The following is a 19,437-nucleotide window of genomic DNA, read 5'->3' as shown; positions in this document are numbered from 1 at the left end:
CTATTCAAAACATCTGTACAACAGCACACTAGAAATAAGATTTTTATACAATATCTGCATTCTCTTTCTCATTAGTTTTAATTTTGTCTGGCCATTCTTGACAATGGCTGTCTATGATATGTATCAAAGTCTTCCAGTGTGTTTTTCTGCCATGTTCTGTAACTCAAGAACACCTTAAATTAGACTGTGTTGCAAGTTCCTGTATGGCTGAAGGCAGAATAGTGACCACTGAGTGCAAAAGTATGAAAACTCCAAAACAACACTGGATTCTGCATGTGATTTAACAGGTTCAAAGGACAGGTACAACAATGACCTTTTGCTTGGCTAGAGCTACAGACACTTTACGCAGCCTCTTCTGTGCTAGTAGTCTGGCTTTCTCAGAATACAGATGTTCAAGTAGTATTCCTTGAATGCTGAACTGCCACTCCTTATGGGTTCTAGACTGATGCTGGTAAATCAGTGGTTTGTGTCAGTGCTTGGCTGGTCTCCTTTTTCCAACACCCCTTCTACCTTGGGATAGGGATTGTTTCTGAGTGTATCAATGATGAAAGTGAAGGTGGAAGATAGTGTTTATGTATTAATAGTAGTAGTAGTATAAGTTTGTAGTTGGTGTTTGGAAAGCAACATCCCCAATTTGCCACATAGCAGAAGTCATGTTAGTAATACTTTGGATGAATTTCAACATGTCTTGCCTGAGATTTCTTAATCCTTGACTGACTTCATAGAAACCTTGTGCAATTGATTAGTTGAGTGTGTGCACATCACCTTGCAGATATCTGATTTGTCTTATAATAGAGCATAGACCATGATGCATTATACTGAAATAGCTCCTCTGATGAACCACAGTTTGTTCTCTTATGCTTCCATATAGTGAGATGTTCAATTCACTTTTCTCAGTGTTTTATGAGTCATCCACTTATTTTGGGAGGCTACATTAGACAAAATTGCCCCAATCCAAACCAGAACATCACATAGGAAAAAATCAAATCCATGGTTCACCGAAGAGCTGAAAAAACTTAAAACACAAGTCAGGAAATTAGAACGCACATGGAACAAAAAGAAAGATGAACAAACACTAAATGCCTGGAAACTACTTTGGAGGAAATACAAATATACCATAAAACAGACTAAAAGACTACATTACAAAACAATGATAGGACCCAACTACAAAGACACACACAAACTCTTCTACCTTGTGAATAAATTGCTAGACACCTCACCAGCTACAAACAACAGCAAAGACATACCAGATGCCGACAACCTTGTGAAATACTTTAAGGAGAAAATTATACAACTACGACTTAAAATACCCGCCAGCACTATTGAATATGCCACACTTCTAGACTGTCTAGACCCAGAAGACAGAATTTACCCAGCAAACAGAACCTGGACTGAATTCGAATTATTATCAGAAGACCTCATCTCTGAAACACTTAAACGATTTGCTAAATCCTACTGCAAACTAGACAAATGCCCAAACAACCTCATGAAATCAGCTCCTCGACAATTTGTAATAGACCTAACGAACCACGTAAACTTCATGCTACAAAACGGACTCTTCCCAAAGGAAAAATCTTACTCACCCCAATACCCAAAGATACAAAGAAAAGCGCAAGCGACATAACCAATTACAGACCAGTAGCATCCATACCACTAATAACCAAAATAACTGAAGGGATGGTAACAAATCAACTTACAAACTATTTAAACAAGCTCTCTATACTGCATGATGCCCAATCAGGATTCCGATCGAACCACAGCACAGAAACAGTACTAATTACCCTAATGACTAAATTCAAACAAATAATCGCAACCGGCAACAACATACCTCTCCTACAATTCGACATGTCAAGTGCCTTTGATATGGTTGACCACGGAATTCTATTGCACATACTTGAATACTTTGGCATTGAAGGAAATGTCCTAAACTGGTTCAAGGGGTTCCTAACCCAGCGTTCATATCAAGCCACATCAAACTCAAATACGTCCGCTTCATGGACACCTGAATGTGGAGTACCGCAAGGATCACCCCTTTCACCAACCATTTTCAACATAATGGTGATCCCATTGGCAAAACTCCTATCAAATTATAACCTCAACCCATATATATACGCCGACGATGTAACAATATACATCCCTTTCAAACAAGATATCAAAGAAATATCCAACGAAATCAACCAAAGTCTACACATCATGAACACCTGGGCAGATGCATTTCGACTGAAACTAAACGCGGAAAAAACTCAATGCCTAATACTCACCTCCCAATACAACACGAATGAATTTACCACCTTAAACACACCAAAACTAAACCTTCCAATCTCAGAAACTTTAAAAATCCTTGGAGTCACTATCGATCGCCATCTAACACTCGAAACCCATGCAAACAACACAACCAAAAAGATGTTCTACTGCATGTGGAAACTGAAAAGAATAAGACCATTCTTCCCAAGATCCATCTTTCGCATCCTAGTGCAATCCCTCGTACTCAGCCATCTGGATTACTGCAATTCACTATACACAGGTTGTAAAGAGCAAATACTGAGGAGACTTCAAACAGCCCAGAACACAGCAGCCAGACTCATCTTCGGAAAACCAAAATACGAAAGTGCAAAACCCTTACGAGAGAAGCTACACTGGCTCCCACTTAAGGAACACATTACTTTTAAAGTATGCACATTAGTCCACAAAATTATTCACGGTGAAGCTCCAGCCTACATGTCTGACTTAATAGACCTACCACCCAGGAACGCTAAAAGATCATTTCAAACTCTCCTTAACCTCCACTTCCCTAATTGCAAAGGCATAAAATACAAGGCGCTGCATGCATCAACCTTTTCTTACGTAAGCACGCAATTCTGGAATATACTACCACGCAACTTGAAAACAATCCACGAACTAACCAACTTCCGCAAATTACTGAAGACTCATCTTTTTGATACAATTTACTGTAAGGATCAATACACATGAAGTCTACACTCACTGTTCCAGAAATACACCAATACATTCTTTTCTGAACTCTCATCCCCCGTAATTTTATCACACTTAAACCTTCACTCACAAAAAATGTTATACCGAATGTTCATTTGCTAAGGTTCTATTACCCTATTAATTTCCCGTTGTCTCTTTCCATTGTTCCATTGTTCTTTTCCTTGTCCTATTCCCTAACGATACTTTGACTCTGCCTTGCTTAAATTCTCACAATGTAATCCATAAATGAATTGTAACAAATCGTATTTCCATTATTTACAATGTATTGTAAGCCACACTGAGCCCGCAAATAGGTGGGAAAATGTGGGATACAAATGCAATAAAATAAATAAATAAATAAATAAATAGTAACACCAGTGCCTTGCAGTCAACTAGATGGCCTTGCATAGGCGCCCGGTATAAGAGGCTTGGAGAGGCTAAGCCTCCCCCCTGCTGCAGCAGAATGGATCAGCTGTGGAGTCCAGCTGTTCTGAGGGGATTACATTGTTGATTTACCTCCATCCTCACAGCAGGAGCTGCAGTGAAAGCCCTCTAGCAGTTGTAGAAATTGGTTTATGGTTTGTTTACCTTACTGCTGGGAAAGCAGGGGGGGTTGGCTGGAGGTGTCCTGGGTTGCCAGGGAGATATTTAACGAGGATGACTTCCTGACCTGCACTGAGGACAGATAGCAGCAGAACGGATACTGGGCCAGCATGATCAGAAAAAGTCACCAGACAACAAAGGTAGAAAAGATCGTTTTATTTTCATTATAGTGTTTGGAATATGTCCACTTTGAGAATCAGGTGCTCAACATTAAAAGTTTATATTTATTTACTTATTTATGGCATTTTATCCCACATTAAATATGAATTAGGGTGTTTTGTGGCTCTACATGAGAATTGTGATGATATGATCCCTTGTTTCATATTGTTGACAGTCTGCATTTTCTGTATGGGTGGTATATTGGTGTATTAGGTCTGCCCAGTGTACTATTTATGGTACAGTAAGGTTCTGAGTGTGTTTTTGGACAAAGTTGTGCATAGTGTTTTGCAGCTGAACGATTGTGGTTAGAATATGCTTTGAGCAACCACTTTATTCTTTGACATATGATACATATCTAATATCTAAATTTAATAAAATGTATTAATTGTGACTTTCATTTTTATTTATTTATTTTTTCTGCGTGTTATCAGACAATTATGGATTTAAGCTCCACCCCTGGCCCCACCCCTAACCACACACCCTTTAGCCTCCCCAAACAGTTGGGCCACCAACCGCCTATGTGGCCTTGATAGTTGGCACTACAGTACCAACAGTCTCTGTCTGCACCATAACCTCTGTGTGCTCATAACACCTGAGATTCTTCCTGTTCTGTGCCCTCCTCTTGCACACTCATTTCATTTGTGGACCTTGTGGTTGAATTTCCAGGTGATGCAATAAGCTGCGGCTGAGCTGCAAAAGTAGATTAAGGAGGAGGGAGCTGAGTGGTGCTACTATCATCAAAACAGATAAAATAACATATAATCTAGACAAAAGACCCTTGTACCTTGTAGTCCCTCTAATGAATTCAACCCTTCTTACAACCCTTCCATTCTGAAATCAACTTAATGCACTTGTCACCCTCCAGAAAACTGTTCCTATAGAATATTCATATCTTCAATAAGACAGCATCTGTGTAGATCGTGGTTTCCTTTTAAAGTGTGTATATATTTTGTAGGATGTTGATGTTTTGCAATTTAGCAGCTGCAATGCTTGATGATGCTCCCATTTTATTTATATTTGTTGGGTGTAGCTGAAATTTTTAAAGAATGTTCTTGAGATATTAGGTTGCAAAACTAAGGTGCGGAAATTAATGAAATGAATGTAGACATTAAAATTAATGAAATGAAAGAACTGTTGGTGGAACTGCTTACTTGCATGTGTGTGCTTTTATTTGCTTTGGGTATTGCTATATCCAGATCTTCAGGAATTACTTCAAACAATTCAGACTCATTGACATTCTGCAGTCTTAACTCAAGGTCAGTGAAATGTACCTGACAAGGCCTCCCTCCTTCTATCTTGCAGCTGGGCCATCTCAGCAACCTTTGGCTTGAGCTTATGCTTCATGTCCCAATATCACTGTTGGCACTGGTTCATGGAACACTTTTCTATTCCAAGGATGCCGATATCTTAAGTGATGCTTTGCCAAATTTTGTTCTTGGCAGCCGTGGTCCTCTTTTTTGACTCGTTTTCTGACAACAGGGAAATATGGGATGACACTTTCCAGTATGAGGACATGCTCCTCCTGGGGTAAGCAGACAAAGCCTGATGAGTTTCCTGAGTGATGGAGATTGTCTGATGGTTCAAAGTTCTTCCAGTTCCCTCCCTGCCTCCTCTATCTTCCTGTTCCAGTGTCTTCCTCCATCCCCTCTCCTTCTCCTCCTCCTGTCTCCAATGCTCCTCCCTTCTTCATTTGGTCCTGGCTTCCTGTTGAGCATCTGCACCACCTCCATTTGTAAAAGGCAGACTAATTAGAACCCACACACAGCAATTTCCTTTGTTTTGTTTTGATTTTTCTTCTTCTACCAGAGCACATAACATGTCTTCTACTTAAGAGCACTAAAAAGGAATAATATTTTGCACAAGCTGCATAAAATGGTAAAGCGTGAGCTTCTAATCATATGCAAAGTTAATACAACTTATTTATCATGCAGTTTAACACCGGTGTTAAAAAGTGTTCTTAATGCATTTTACTGAAAAGGATTATTCAATTCTACCTACAGTGGTGGTGCAGTATCACTATAGTATCTGAACTGGGACTAGAACCAGCAACCTTCTGGCCTACTTGAAGAGATTCCACCAATCAGCTGAAAAGAACCCCTTCTTGTTGCTTGAGCTGTAGAAGTTATACAAGTGTTCCTCATCAATAGTTCCTACAGTTTATCAGAACAACAATCCATTGCATAAGCCTCCCTCTTTTAAACCAGGCACACAAATATAAGCAAATTTTAACATACAATTTCAATTTACACTTATTTACTGCAATTACAACACACACATAGATAATCTGACAGTTCCAGGAAATGAAATCCATAGTTGGGCATTACTATGAGAAAATGTCCAAGCCAGGCCTAGAAACAGAATCGTTGTTGTTTTACATCAGGAGCTCAACTCATCATTCAGAGGTTTAGTTGCAATAGGTTATCTTTCTTCAGCTGTGGTTCTCTCACCATTGGTTTACAATGTGAGCTATCATGTTATACACTACAGACTAGGGTACCATTCTGTATTCATTAATAAAAGACAACTATAAATGAAATTGAAGGGTAAAGTTTGAAGATAGATTTTTTTTCAGAGATAATTATGCTGCTGGATGTTTCACTATGGGGCTCATTTTCAAAGCACTGTGCTTTGAAAATACGCCTCAATATATGGGCTATGTCATGAAAAGTTAGAATAATTAATGTCTCTTCCTACCTAGGGCGTGAAAGCCACCAATATCACAATCCAGGTGCTGTGTGATATAATGACTGATTCCTCTCTTGGGACACCATATGACAGATATGCAGCAGTGGTTCAATTGATGGTGAAAGCTCTGGAGATGAAATGTATGGACACAAGCTACAAGAAATATGTTCAAGAGATGGCTAACACCACATGGGAAAGCACCGCTGCAGATGGAGGTGAAAACAGTGTTTGGATAAACAGTGACTGTAAATTTCAAACAGCTTGTTCAATGACAATACTCCCCTCCCCCCACCCAAAAGGTCAGAGATCATGATGGGATAAGTGGAGGGAGGGGAATAAACTTTTCTCCACCTTTCTGTAGGGGTGCAGACCCATCTCCAGTCTTTTTCATGCTAATGAGTCTTATTTCCCTACAGCTCCTCCCCACAGCCCATTCTCACAGACTCTCTACTTCTTTCAAACTATTGCCAAAGTCTCTCAGTTTCTTTTTCCCCTCCCTATCACTTTCCCTTGTTACCACAGCCAGTCTCATTTGATCTCTCCCTATTCAGTAGGGGGAAAAACAGGGGATCCCATAAGTTGCCATGATTAGAGTGTAAGACAATAGTGAGAAGGTGAATGTGGATTGGTAGGTAGGAGAAGTATACTGAGAGAATGGCTATGAGATGGATTAAGAGAAAAGTGTGTGTGTTGGGGGGGGGGGGGGGAAGCACTGTTCCCTCTATGCTAAGCGGGAGTCCTCCACCTCTAGTCTTGCCAGTGGGCGGTGCTGTTTCATTATCCATAGGACTCCAGGGCATCTGCCTGTCTCTAGCCATTAAAAACACAATATTGAAACACTATCCCCCACTGGCAGTAATGCTCAGTTCAGAGGGAACAGGGAGGTAGGATAGTTATGGGGGTCTTTTACTTAGGCGCGCTGGCGTTTTTAGCGTGCGTTAAAAATAGGCACGCACTAAACGCTAAAGATGCCAATGTATTCCTATGGGCGTCTTTAGTGTTTAGTGAGAAGAGGGCTTACAAATGAGAAAATACCCACTGAAAATTCCTGCACCCCCTCAATGTGGGTAAAAAGTATCCACAGCCATGAAGGAACAGCCTAGGTGTGGAAGGGAAGAGCATTTCATGCTGAAAGCTAGTGCATGCTTTTCCAAGAGTATCTTTGCATCTGCTTCCAGTGTAAGCCCTGCTCTTGCAGCTAGGCACATTTTCAAAGGAAAGCCCTGTGCACGGTTTCTCTTTTGAAAATGAGCTTGTAATCCCATAGCACAATTTAGGCATCTTAGTTCTTGGGGATTTTATCCTGATATCAGAAAAGTGCTCCCAGACAATAAAAACATAAAACCAAATGTGCAAGGATAAGTGAGTGTATCTTTATTCTATATAGTGATGAGCACTAAAACCACAACAGTTTTCAGAACCCAAAAAGCAAAAGTGTGTCCTTTTCTCACCAGATCCTATTTGTAGGGCAGGAAATCTCTCTATATAAAAGGCAACACCAACGTTCTATGAAGCCTCCAGCCGGAAGTGTGAAGGGGGCGAGATATCCGGTTTCCCTATGAGTGTCTGCCCCGCCCTCTCTGTAACACAGTCAGTGAAGGAAAACAGCAGAGCACGAAATCAAATCGCTGGCTCTGTAACAGTGAAGGATTCAGAGGGGGGAGGGGACAGCAAAGCACGAAATCAAATCGCTGGCTCTGTAACAGTTAAGGACTCAGAGGGGGGAGGGGAGAGAGGCCAGAGGGCAGGGACAAACACACTCCCACATGCACACAGAAGAAAACATTGCTAGCCCCCGTTTCATTTGCATCAGAAATGGGGCTTTTTTACTAGTATAACATAAATGGCCAACTCAGTGCTGCTCTTAACCCTGTCCTGACTCCTGGATGTTAGTGGTGATGATCTCCTATCTTTGGTTTTCCCCTTCTTTACTTACTTTCCACGGCAGCCATGTTTTTGTTCCATTTTGATGTCATATTTACTTTCTCCTATAGTTGGCAATTTGCTAACTCTGGTTACTTCCATATCTTTACAATATTCCCTAAAGTTTATTTGTTGTTATTATATTTTGTTACAAATATTATTTTTTTCTAGACTGAATATAGCTGTTTTAGTCTTAGGAATGCGCTTCCTTTTCTCCTACCATGCAAGGCCTCAGTATTTCTGGCCTAATCACCCTTCAGTTTTTAAGTTTATTCAGTTCTTGATATACCACCCATTGCAATATACATCTGAGCGGTTTACATGATTAAAAGTGATTTTCAGTAAAGAATCCTGTTAATCTAATAAAAAGAAGAACACACAGTAACTTAATCAAAAGAGAGAAGTTGAAAATGGTAGAAAGAATAATATGTTGCCTAGGTCTCAGATCCAGCCCATCATGAGAATCAAAGTGCGTGCAGCGAAGGGCGACAAAAATGATAGCGGGGATGGGACGACTTCCCTATGAAGAAAGACTAAGGAGGCTAGAGCTTTTCAGCTGGGAGAAGAGACGGCTGAGGGGAGACATGATAGAGGTATATAAAATAATGAGTGGAGTGGAACAGGTGGATGTGAAGCATCTGTTCATGCTTTCCAAAAATACTAGGACTAGGGGGCATGTGATGAAACTACAGTGTAGTAAATTTAAAACAAATCGGAGAAAATGTTTCTTCACCCAACGCATAATTAAACTCTGGAATTCGTTGCCGGAGAAGGTGGTGAAGGCAGTTAGCTTAGCAGAGTTTAAAAAGGGGTTAGACGGTTTCCTAAAGAACAAGTCCATAAAACACTACTAAATGGACTTGGAAGAAATCCACAATTCCAGGAATAATATGTATAGAATGTTTGTACGTTTGGGAAGCTCGCCAGGTGCCCTTGGCCTGGATTGGCCGCTGTCGTGGACAGGATGCTGGGCTCGATGGACCCTTGGTCTTTTCCCAGTGTGGCATTACTTATGTACTTTTGTAAAGTGCCACATATTAGTCCAAGGAGTAATCTTTACAAGTCTAATACTCTAATAGCAATGAATATGTAGGACAGAAATTTGCGTACAATGGTGCTGCTGCATGCAAACTTATACAGCAAAACAAAAGTAAGGAGTGGCCTAATGGTTAGTGCTGTGATAACCTGGGGAACTGGGTTTGATTCCCACTGCAGCTCTTTATGACTCTGGGCAAGTCACTTAGGGGTGCTTTTACTAAGGCGCAAGTTTGAAGTACCGCGTGGCCTGGGTGGTAATTGCATTTTTTACACACACCTGCTATGCGGGCTGGAAAATTTTCCAGTGCACGGCGCTAACCGGGCGGTAATCGGCATTCTACGCACACTGACGATTACTGCCCGGTTAACACGTGAGAATGGGTGGTAGTAAGGTCTCAGGTCCAAAATGGACATGTGCCAATTTTCATTTTGCCGCACATCCATTTTCGGCCCCCCAAAATGGCCTTTTTAGCAGGTGTGAGGAAAAATGGACCTGCACGCGTCTAATACACGCGTCTACACCAGTGCAGGACATTTTTCGGCACACCTTAGTAAAAGAACCCCTTAACACTCCATTGCCCCAGGTACAAAATAAGTACCTGAATATAATATGTAAACTGTTTTGATTGTAACCACAGAAAGGCAGTATATCAAATCCCACCCCCTTTCCCATATAAATTTTCCACGGTATGATAATATGCAAAGCTCATTCAATCACAAAAGAATGGAAGGAAAAAGCTTCATTAAGCTCTAGCACATTGACTGTTTTTATTCGTTTGGATCCACAGAGCCCTGCAGCAGCTCTGCGAAAAGTTGGCCAACGTCAGCCGTGGGCTTGGAGTTGGAAGCTCAGAAAATGAGAGCTTGCTGGAGTTATAAAGATGTGCCATTTTTGAAAAACATTTTGAAATAATTTTTGTGAGACTTGGAATGGAAGATTGGATATATACATGCATAAAAAAGAGTGAGAGGAGTGGAAGGTTGTTTGTGTCGATGATGACGATTTAGTAAGCGTAACAGACAATAATGTTAGAGCTTAATGAGGCTTTCTCCTTCCATTCTTTTGTGATTGTATGAGCTTTGCATATTATCATATAGTCAAAAATTCCCTTTTGAGATTTTGTGTAGTGCATCCAAATTTATCTCATGCTTATTCATTGTGGGTATCCTGAAAACCCGGCTGGGTGTGTCCTGAGGACTCTAAAGTGTATTGGCAAACCATTTTAAAGGGTTGGAGCTGTTGCACAAAAAAATTGAGGGCCCTGTTTACTAAAGCATGTTAGCATTTTTAAGGTGCCTACAGTTAGCGCATGTACTAACCGTGTAGGTGCCTATAGAAATATTGTAGGTTTGTACACAGTTAACACGCGCTAAAATGTTAACGTGCCTATAACGCAGCTTAGTAAACAGGGCCCTGAATTTCTTATAGAATCGAGATGAATTAATTTGAATGAAAGAATCATCAAAATGTTCTGTTGAATGTATCTAAGAGTCCAAGCAGAGGCTTGTTGAAGTAACAAACAGGATAAAAACAACAGCAAGCCTGAATAATATATTTTCACATGTACTAACTTCAATACCTTAAATGGAATACGAAATGATATAGGCAACTGTTCTTCCAATAGAAGAGGGGTGACATCATCAAACCGCTTTGAATCCTTAAGGAGTTTGATGGCCAAATTCTGAATTATCTGAATACACCTTATATCAGTTTTCCACAGACCTTGAAATAAAGCATTACGATAATTGTAAGCATTAAGTAGTAAGGCATGTAAGAGTACTGTGATTGACTTCTTATCAAAAAAGGGCTCAGATGGAGTGAGTTAGTCTCAGTACAAAGAAACTTTGTCAGCTGTGAAATATGAGAGTGAAAATTCATCTTATATAATGATGTCTAGAACTGCCATATAGAGTGTGGAAGAAAGTACTAATTTTTCTTTCCTCCAGAATATAAGCACCTTAGTTTTCTCTGTGTTAAGCGTGAATTTGATAGACCATAACCACTGTGATATTAGAGACAGCTTTTGATTAATTTATAGTTAATTAATAGTTAATAATTAATAGTTTGTTTTGTAAATTTGTGGGATCAAACTTAGGATCTGAATATCAGCAGCATAGATATAAGGCAAGGTTTGAATCACACTAACCAGAGGGGCCATAAAGATTTTTTTTAAAGAGTTTGTGCAGTTGAAACACATCTACTACCAACCCTCAGACACCAAGGTTTGAGAGATTTTCATCTCTTTCTGGGGACTTTGTTTTCTCGCTGAACTCTGAGAATCTACAATACACAAAACCATTTTGAGTTATTGTTTGCATAGGATTCTGGGAATTTTTATGTCTTTTAGTAAAGGATTCTGGGATTCAGGTGTGCTATTTTGAGAAAGTAATTTTCAGAGCTTTTTCTATGGTTAAACAGATGTGTACTCAGTGGTGTGCTGGAGCCGGCTCGCTCCGGCTCGCAAGAGCCGCTTGTTAAATTTTGACAGCTCTTGCGAGCCGGTTGTTGTTGGGGGCGAGCCAGCTCCATTAGGGGAGGTAAGAATGGCAGGAGGGCGCCATCACAGGCCATGCTTACCTCCCCTCCTGCTCCCAAACACGTCCAACGATGTCCTTCGCCCCCACCCTCCCCTCTCGCTCCGAATCCGTCAGTTTCAGGGTTGCCAGGTGGAAAATTTTTTTCTAGCCCAATCCAGCCCAAAAACCAGCCCAAAACCCGCCCAAACACAAACCCCGCCCCTGACACCCCCACCCCCGCGTCATCACCCCCGCCCCCGCCGTCACCGGCCCCGCCCCCGCCGTCACCGGCCCCGCCTCCCACGTCACCGGCCCCGCCTCCCCCATCATCGGCCCCGCCTCCCCATCATCAACCCCGCCTCCCCGTCATCGGCCCCGCCTCCCACGTCATCGGCCCCGCCTCCTACGTCATCGGCCCCGCCTCCCACGTCGTCGGCCCGCCCAAAACGTCACTAACCCCGCCCAAAAAACGTCACTAACCCCGCCCCCCCGTGGCCGAAAAAGGCAAAAATCCGCCCGAAAAACCGCACAGAAACCCAAAAAGCCGCCCAAAAAACCGCAACCCGCCACGGGCAAAAATTTCCCGCGGCGGGTCGCGGAAAACCGCCCAATTGGGCGGTAAAACCGCCCACCTGGCAACACTGGTCAGTTTCTCTTACCGCCCCCAAAGCGCCGCTTATTTAAAGTGCTGCTGCCCGTCTTCAGCCTTCCCTGCTTGTTTCGGATAAGCTGTTCCCTCGGTCCCGCCTTCGTGGAAAAAGGAAATGACGTCAGAAGGCGGGACTGAGGGAAGAACTCATCCGAAACAAGCAGGGAAGGCTGAAGTCGGGCAGCAGCACTTTAAATAAACGGCGCTTTGAGGGCGGTAAGAGAAACTGACGGATAGGAGCGAGAGGGGAGGGTGGGGGCGAAGGACATCGTTGGACGTGTTTGGGAGCGGGAGGGCAGGGGAGGGAAGAGAATTGCTGGGCATGGATGAGTAGAGGGGGCAGGGGAGAGAAATGCTGGGCATGGAAGGGCAGAGGGGGGCAGGGGAGAGAATTGCTGGGCATGGATGGGCAGAGGGGGCAGGGGAAAGAAATGCTGGGCATGGATGAGTAGAGGGGGGCAGGGGAGAGAAATGCTGGGCATGGATGGGTAGAGGGGGGCAGGGGAGAGAATTGCTGAGCATGGATGGGCAGAGGGGGGCAGGGGAGAGAAATGCTGGGCATGGAAGGGCAGAGGGGGGCAGGGGAGAGAATTGCTGGGCATGGATGGGCAGAGGGGGCAGGGGAAAGAAATGCTGGGCATGGATGAGTAGAGGGGGGCAGGGGAGAGAAATGCTGGGCATGGATGGGCAGAGGGGGCCAGGGGACAGAATTGGGGGGCAGGGGAGAGAAATGCTGGGCATGGATGGGTAGAGGGGGGCAGGGGAGAGAATTGCTGAGCATGGATGGGCAGAGGGGGGCAGGGGAGAGAAATGCTGGGCATGGAAGGGCAGAGGGGGGCAGGGGAGAGAAATGCTGGGCATGGATGGGCAGAGGGGGGCAGGGGACAGAATTGGGGGGCAGGGGAGAGAATTGCTGAGCATGGATGGGCAGAGGAGGGCAGGGGAGAGAAATGCTGGGCATGGTAGGGCAGAGGGGGCAGGGGAGAGAATTGCTGGGCATGGATGGGCAGAGGGGGGCAGGGGAGAGAATTGCTGGGCATGGATGGGCAGAGGGGGCAGGGGAAAGAAATGCTGGGCATGGATGAGTAGAGGGGGCAGGGGAGAGAAATGCTGGGCATGGATGGGCAGAGGGGGGCAGGGGAAAGAAATGCTGGGCATGGATGAGTAGAGGGGGGCAGGGGAGAGAAATGCTGGGCATGGATGGGCAGAGGGGGCAGGGGACAGAATTGGGGGGCAGGGGAGAGAAATGCTGGGCATGGATGAGTAGAGGGGGGCAGGGGAGAGAATTGCTGAGCATGGATGGGCAGAGGGGGGCAGGGGAGAGCAATGCTGGGCATGGAAGGGCAGAGGGGGGCAGGGGAGAGAAATGCTGGGCATGGATGGGCAGAGGGGGGCAGGGGACAGAATTGGGGGGCAGGGGAGAGAATTGCTGAGCATGGATGGGCAGAGGGGGGCAGGGGAGAGAAATGCTGGGCATGGAAGGGCAGAGGGGGGCAGAGGAGAGAAATGCTGGGCATGGAAGGGCAGAGGGGGCAGGGGAGAGAATTGCTGGGCATGGATGGGCAGAGGGGGGCAGGGGAGAGAATTGCTGGGCATGGATGGGCAGAGGGGGCAGGGGAAAGAAATGCTGGGCATGGATGAGTAGAGGGGGGCAGGGGAGAGAAATGCTGAGCATGGATGGGCAGAGGAGGGCAGGGGAGAGAAATGCTGGGCATGGAAGGGCAGAGGGGGCAGGGGAGAGAATTGTTGGGCATGGATGGGCAGAGGGGGGCAGGGGAGAGAATTGCTGAGCATGGATGGGCAGAGGGGGGCAGGGGAGAGCAATGCTGGGCACGGAAGGGCAGAGGGGGGCAGGGAGAGAAATGCTGGGCATGGATGGGCAGAGGGGGGCAGGGGACAGAATTGGGGGGCAGGGGAGAGAATTGCTGAGCATGGATGGGCAGAGGGGGGCAGGGGACAGAATTGGGGGGCAGGGGAGAGAAATGCTGGGCATGGAAGGGCAGAGGGGGCAGGGGAGAGAATTGCTGGGCATGGATGGGCAGAGGGGGGCAGGGGAGAGAATTGCTGGGCATGGATGGGCAGAGGGGGCAGGGGAAAGAAATGCTGGGCATGGATGAGTAGAGGGGGGCAGGGGAGAGAAATGCTGGGCATGGATGGGCAGAGGGGGGCAGGGGACAGAATTGGGGGGCAGGGGAGAGAAATGCTGGGCATGGATGGGTAGAGGGGGGCAGGGGAGAGAATTGCTGAGCATGGATGGGCAGAGGGGGGCAGGGGAGAGAATTGCTGGGCATGGATGAGTAGAGGGGGGCAGGGGAGAGAAATGCTGGGCATGGAAGGGCAGAGGGGGGCAGGGGAAAGAAATGCTGGACATGGATGGGTAGAGAGGAGCAGGGGAGAGAGGAGAGTTTCAGGACATGGATGGAAGGAAGGGCAAGAGAAATTCTGGACATGGATGGAGGGAAGGGAGAGAGAAGAAATGCTGGACATGGAGGGAAGATAGAGGAAGGAGATTAGATGAGGGAAAAGGAAGTGAGGAGAGAAACTGCACATGGATGGAGAAAATAGGCAGAAGCTGGGTCCACTGTACAGTCAAGTCTGCGGAGGACCAGAAATGAAGAAGAAAGGAGGAAAGAAAAGAAATAAATGGAAAGGAAGCCCTGGAAACGGAGTTAAGAGGACAGATAGCAGCAGAATCAGATACTGGGCCAGCATGATCAGAGAAACAAAGTCACCAGACAACAAAGGTAGAAAAAAAAATTTTATTTTCATTATAGTGTTTGGAATATGTCCACTTTGAGAATCAGGTGCTGATCATTAAAAGTTTATATTTATTTACTTATTTATGGCATTTTATCCCATATTAAACATGAATTAGATTGGAACCTGGGATCATTTAACTTTTTTTTCCTGGAGAGAGTAATGCATTGCCCCCCCCACCCCCCCGGCTATAGCCAGCTCTGCAATTTTAGGGGGGCACAGAGGTGGATGGGGGGGGGGCGCAGTGGTGGACGGGGGGGGGGGGGGGGCGCCGAGGTGGACCGGGGAGACAGCCTGTTGTTAAAAATTTACCAGCACACCACTGTGTGTACTCATATTAAAAACAATCTCTGAAAATTCTCTTCTCAACACTGGAAAAGAAAGTACTGATGACCAAAAAGAGGAGGAACAGTATACATGGGAATTTCATTTCAAGCCCTGTCATATTTTCCCACAGGTGCATCTGCTTCAATGCAGGTGCAAATGTACATGCCAAGAAGCAAGTCCCATTCCCAAGGCCAGTTACATTTTCAAAGGGAAACCTTGTGTAGGGTTTCTCTTTGAATATGAGCTTGCAATTCTGTTGGTACAATATGGGGCTCATTTTCGAATGAGAAAAAAGTTTAAAAGTTGATATAAAGCAGCATTTGGACATTTTGTTTGCCAAAACGTTCAAATTGCTATTTTCAAAACTTGTTTTCTAAATGTTTTTTTATGCTGTTCATGCTTAGTGTGTTCAAATTACATAGGGGTACATCATGGGTGTGTTAAAGTCAGGGTTTGGGCATTCCTAACACTTGAATGTTTTTCTGTCATAATGGAACAAAACAAAAATGTCCAGGACTAAAACTAGGACATTTTGAGCTAGACCTATTTTAATAACAGCTAAGCCACAAAAAAGTGCCCTAAATGGCCAGATGACAACTGGAGGAATAAAGGAATGGCCCCCCATTACTCCCCCAGTGGTCACTGATCCCCTCCAACTCTCCTCCTCGCCCCAAAGATGTGAAAAATGCAGTACACACCAGCCTCTATGACAGCCTCAGATGTTATGGCCAGTCCTATTAGAGCAGGTCACTGGAGTAGCCTAGTGGTCAATGCAGTGCACTGTGGAGAAGGGTCCCAGGCCAATGATCCACTCTAATACTTACACTTGTGGTGGAAAGTGTCAGCGCCCCAAAACCCACCAAAAATCTACTGTACCTACACATAGGTGACACTGCAGCCATAGGGGCTATTGGAGTAGTGTATAGTTGGGTACAGTAAGTTTTTGGTGGGTTTTGGAGGGCTCACCATACAATATAAGGGGGTAATAGTGAGATGTGTACCTGGGACCTTTTATGTGAAGTTCCCTGCAGTGACCCCTAGGGTGCCTCACTATTCTGCTGGGATGTCTGTATGGCCAGTCTACTAAGAATGTTGGCTCCTTCTACATACATCCCAATGGTTTGATTTTGTGTTTTTCACTTGGACGTTTTTTTTTTTCCCCAAAAATATCAATGCACTAAGTATAGCAACATCTAGCAAATGATCATTTTCGAAACAAAAAGATAAATTTGAATTTTGAACATTTTGAGCAAAATGTCCAAAGTTGGATTTAACCGTCATATTGAAAATGCCCCTCCACATGAACTTGCAGACCTGTGGAATTTCAAAATTACCTATTGTTGCTAACAGTAATTATCATCTACTGCATCTTCCCCATACAGGCAGGCAGTGGGTATATCAGACCTGCACAGAATTTGGATTTTTCCAGAGCACTGACTCTCCCAATCAGCCATTCTCCGGCTTCCCTTTGAGGTACGGTAATTTACCACTGGCCTGATGCATAAGTGTTATTGTAGTCAACTTCAGCTGTAGATTGAGGGTAAAGTTTGAAACACTTAGGGGCCCTTTTACCAAGCTGTGGGGAAAGGGCCCTGCTCTGGCAACAGAGGCCATTTTCCCATACGCCAGGGTTCTTTTTACCACAGCAGGTAAAAAAGCCCCCAGCATACATGGTCATGCGGTAAGAGAACTCTTACCGCATGGCCATGCGAAGGGGAGCCCTTACCGCCACCCATTGATAAGGGCTCCTGCACTAACCCGGCGGTAACTGGTAGCGCGTGGCGATGCCCGATTACTGCCGCACAAGCCGTTTCCGGTGGTTTTCTTTTTCCTCTGGGAATGGTGCGTGCATGGGGTGGGACTACCGCCGGCAGCCACGTTGGGCCAGCGGTAGTCCTGAAAGAGCAAGCGGTAAGCCCGCATTGGGCTTACTGCCGCTTTGTAAAAGGGCCCCTTAATGCCTTTTAATGTGGGTAAAAATAACATTGACTTTCCTAATTTAGTTATATTTTGCTTACAAAGCTGCAGTAAAAAGTGGCCTGCAGTAGTGTGGGCGTGTCTTTTGGGCGTGTGCTGGGCCACTTTTTACCGTGGCTAGGAAAAAGGTCATTTTTTAATGGGCTGGGAAATGGCTGTGAGCAAGACTTAAAACTAGCACACACCTATTCACGGCCTGAGCCCTTACCTCCAGCCATTGACTTAGCAGTAAGGGCTCACGCACAACCTGTGTGGTAACCATGCAGCATGTGCTAATGTGGCCACGCTGCTGCCAGGAATGTCCCCCCACTGTGGAAAATAGAAAAATGCTTTCTACCGCAGGATACGCAGCATGACAAACTTGTAATTACTACCAGACACACACGCTATCCTTCCCGTGGCTTTGTAAAAGGGTCCCTAAGTATTTTGTACCTGGGGCAATGGAGGGTTAAGTGACTAACCATTAGGATACTCCTGCCATTGGTGTGGTAGGCTGGATGATGTTCTGCCACTGTCTGGGTAAAATTATTCAGATGAGGTGGCCAGAGATATTGTAGGCCTAAAATGTCTAAATACTGTTAGCCAGATAATTTTAGACAAATATGCACAACAGTGCTGACTTACGGGATGGGATTTTGCATATACCTTGTCAATAAAACCTCAAGGGAAGTTAAATTGAGGTACAGTAAGTGTTTCCCTGTCCACAGAGGGCTTACAATCTAGGTTTCTACGTGAGGCAACAGAAGGTTAAGTGACTTGCCCAAGATCACAAAGAAGAGAAGCAATATTTTAACCTGGATTCACTAGTTCTCAGCCCAGTGCTCTAACCATTAGGCTACTTATCTGGCTAGGTTTCAAATATATACAGTAGTTAAGTATATCTTTCAGCTATTAGCCCCACTGTTTTTTTTCCAGGCAAATATTTACATTGTTCTGTTAGGATGATGTTTATAGGTTTCCTATTAAATGACAGTGTTTCAGTTAATTAGACATTCTAATGTTTTTATATAATTTTCTAGTTTTTTTTATTGCATTTCCAAAAATTACATCAAAACAAAAAAATGAAAACCCCCGGAAATGGTTTGTGTGGCAAAAATCAGGCATCACCGCAGGCTGCCTGGTTACTACTAGGTTAGTGTGGGAGCCTTTATCACCACCTCTGGGTGGCAGTAAGGGCTCCCTGCAGTTCTCTTACTGCATGGCCATGTGTGTCTGGGGGCATGCGTGCGGGAAACACAGCTCCCGCCGCTAGCGCAGGGCCCCTTTTATAACTTAATTCTAGACCACACAAAAGAAAATAAATTCAAAAAATAAGTAAATTAGCTTTATATAGTCCACAAATAGAGAGGAAGAATGAATCAGAATTCTCAGAGGAAGAGGGGAAAAAAAAAGAAAAGATTCTAAACAAAAGCAAGTGAACAATCCAATATCGTAAATGGCTCAGGGAGTTAAAGATGTCTCAATCTTATCTGTGGCAGTGCCTTTCCCTTCAAGGAAAAATTGCAAATGGGAAGCATCATAGAAAACATAGGTGTGGTATTCCAAACAAACTATACATTTACTTCGATATCTAAGCTGAAACTTAGCACTCCCATCCAATATTCTTTGATGAAGGGTCAGGAACTGCCTCCATCTGGCTTGGGTAGATTTAGTCCCATCAGGAAAAATGGAAACTTTAGCCCCAAAAAGTTCAAGTTTTTAATTTTAAAGTACAATCGCATTAAAGCTTCTGTATCCTGATTAAAGACAAAAGCCACCAGCAAGGTAGATATTAGCAATACCTTTTCTTGTGATTTCTCCAAAATATCAGTTTTTACTTGTTTTATGTTTAT

General features: G+C 44.4%; 1 protein-coding gene across 1 annotated transcript in view; it reads left to right on the top strand.

The window, feature by feature from the left end:
- The window catches only part of LOC115478721 (putative serine protease K12H4.7), a 104,648-nt gene that overhangs the window by 78,872 nt on the left and 6,339 nt on the right, over positions 1-19,437 (top strand). The window contains exons 6-7 of the mRNA XM_030216277.1: positions 6,431-6,632; positions 17,011-17,101. Of these exons, the coding sequence (XP_030072137.1) occupies positions 6,431-6,632; positions 17,011-17,101 (293 nt within the window). The remainder of the gene's footprint in view (positions 1-6,430; positions 6,633-17,010; positions 17,102-19,437) is intronic.

This window comes from Microcaecilia unicolor, chromosome 10 (genome assembly GCF_901765095.1).
Source record: "Microcaecilia unicolor chromosome 10, aMicUni1.1, whole genome shotgun sequence".
Classification (NCBI taxonomy): domain Eukaryota; kingdom Metazoa; phylum Chordata; class Amphibia; order Gymnophiona; family Siphonopidae; genus Microcaecilia; species Microcaecilia unicolor.
The sequence above is the reverse complement of the archived record's forward strand: the minus strand, read 5'-3'. Positions and strand labels throughout refer to the sequence as shown.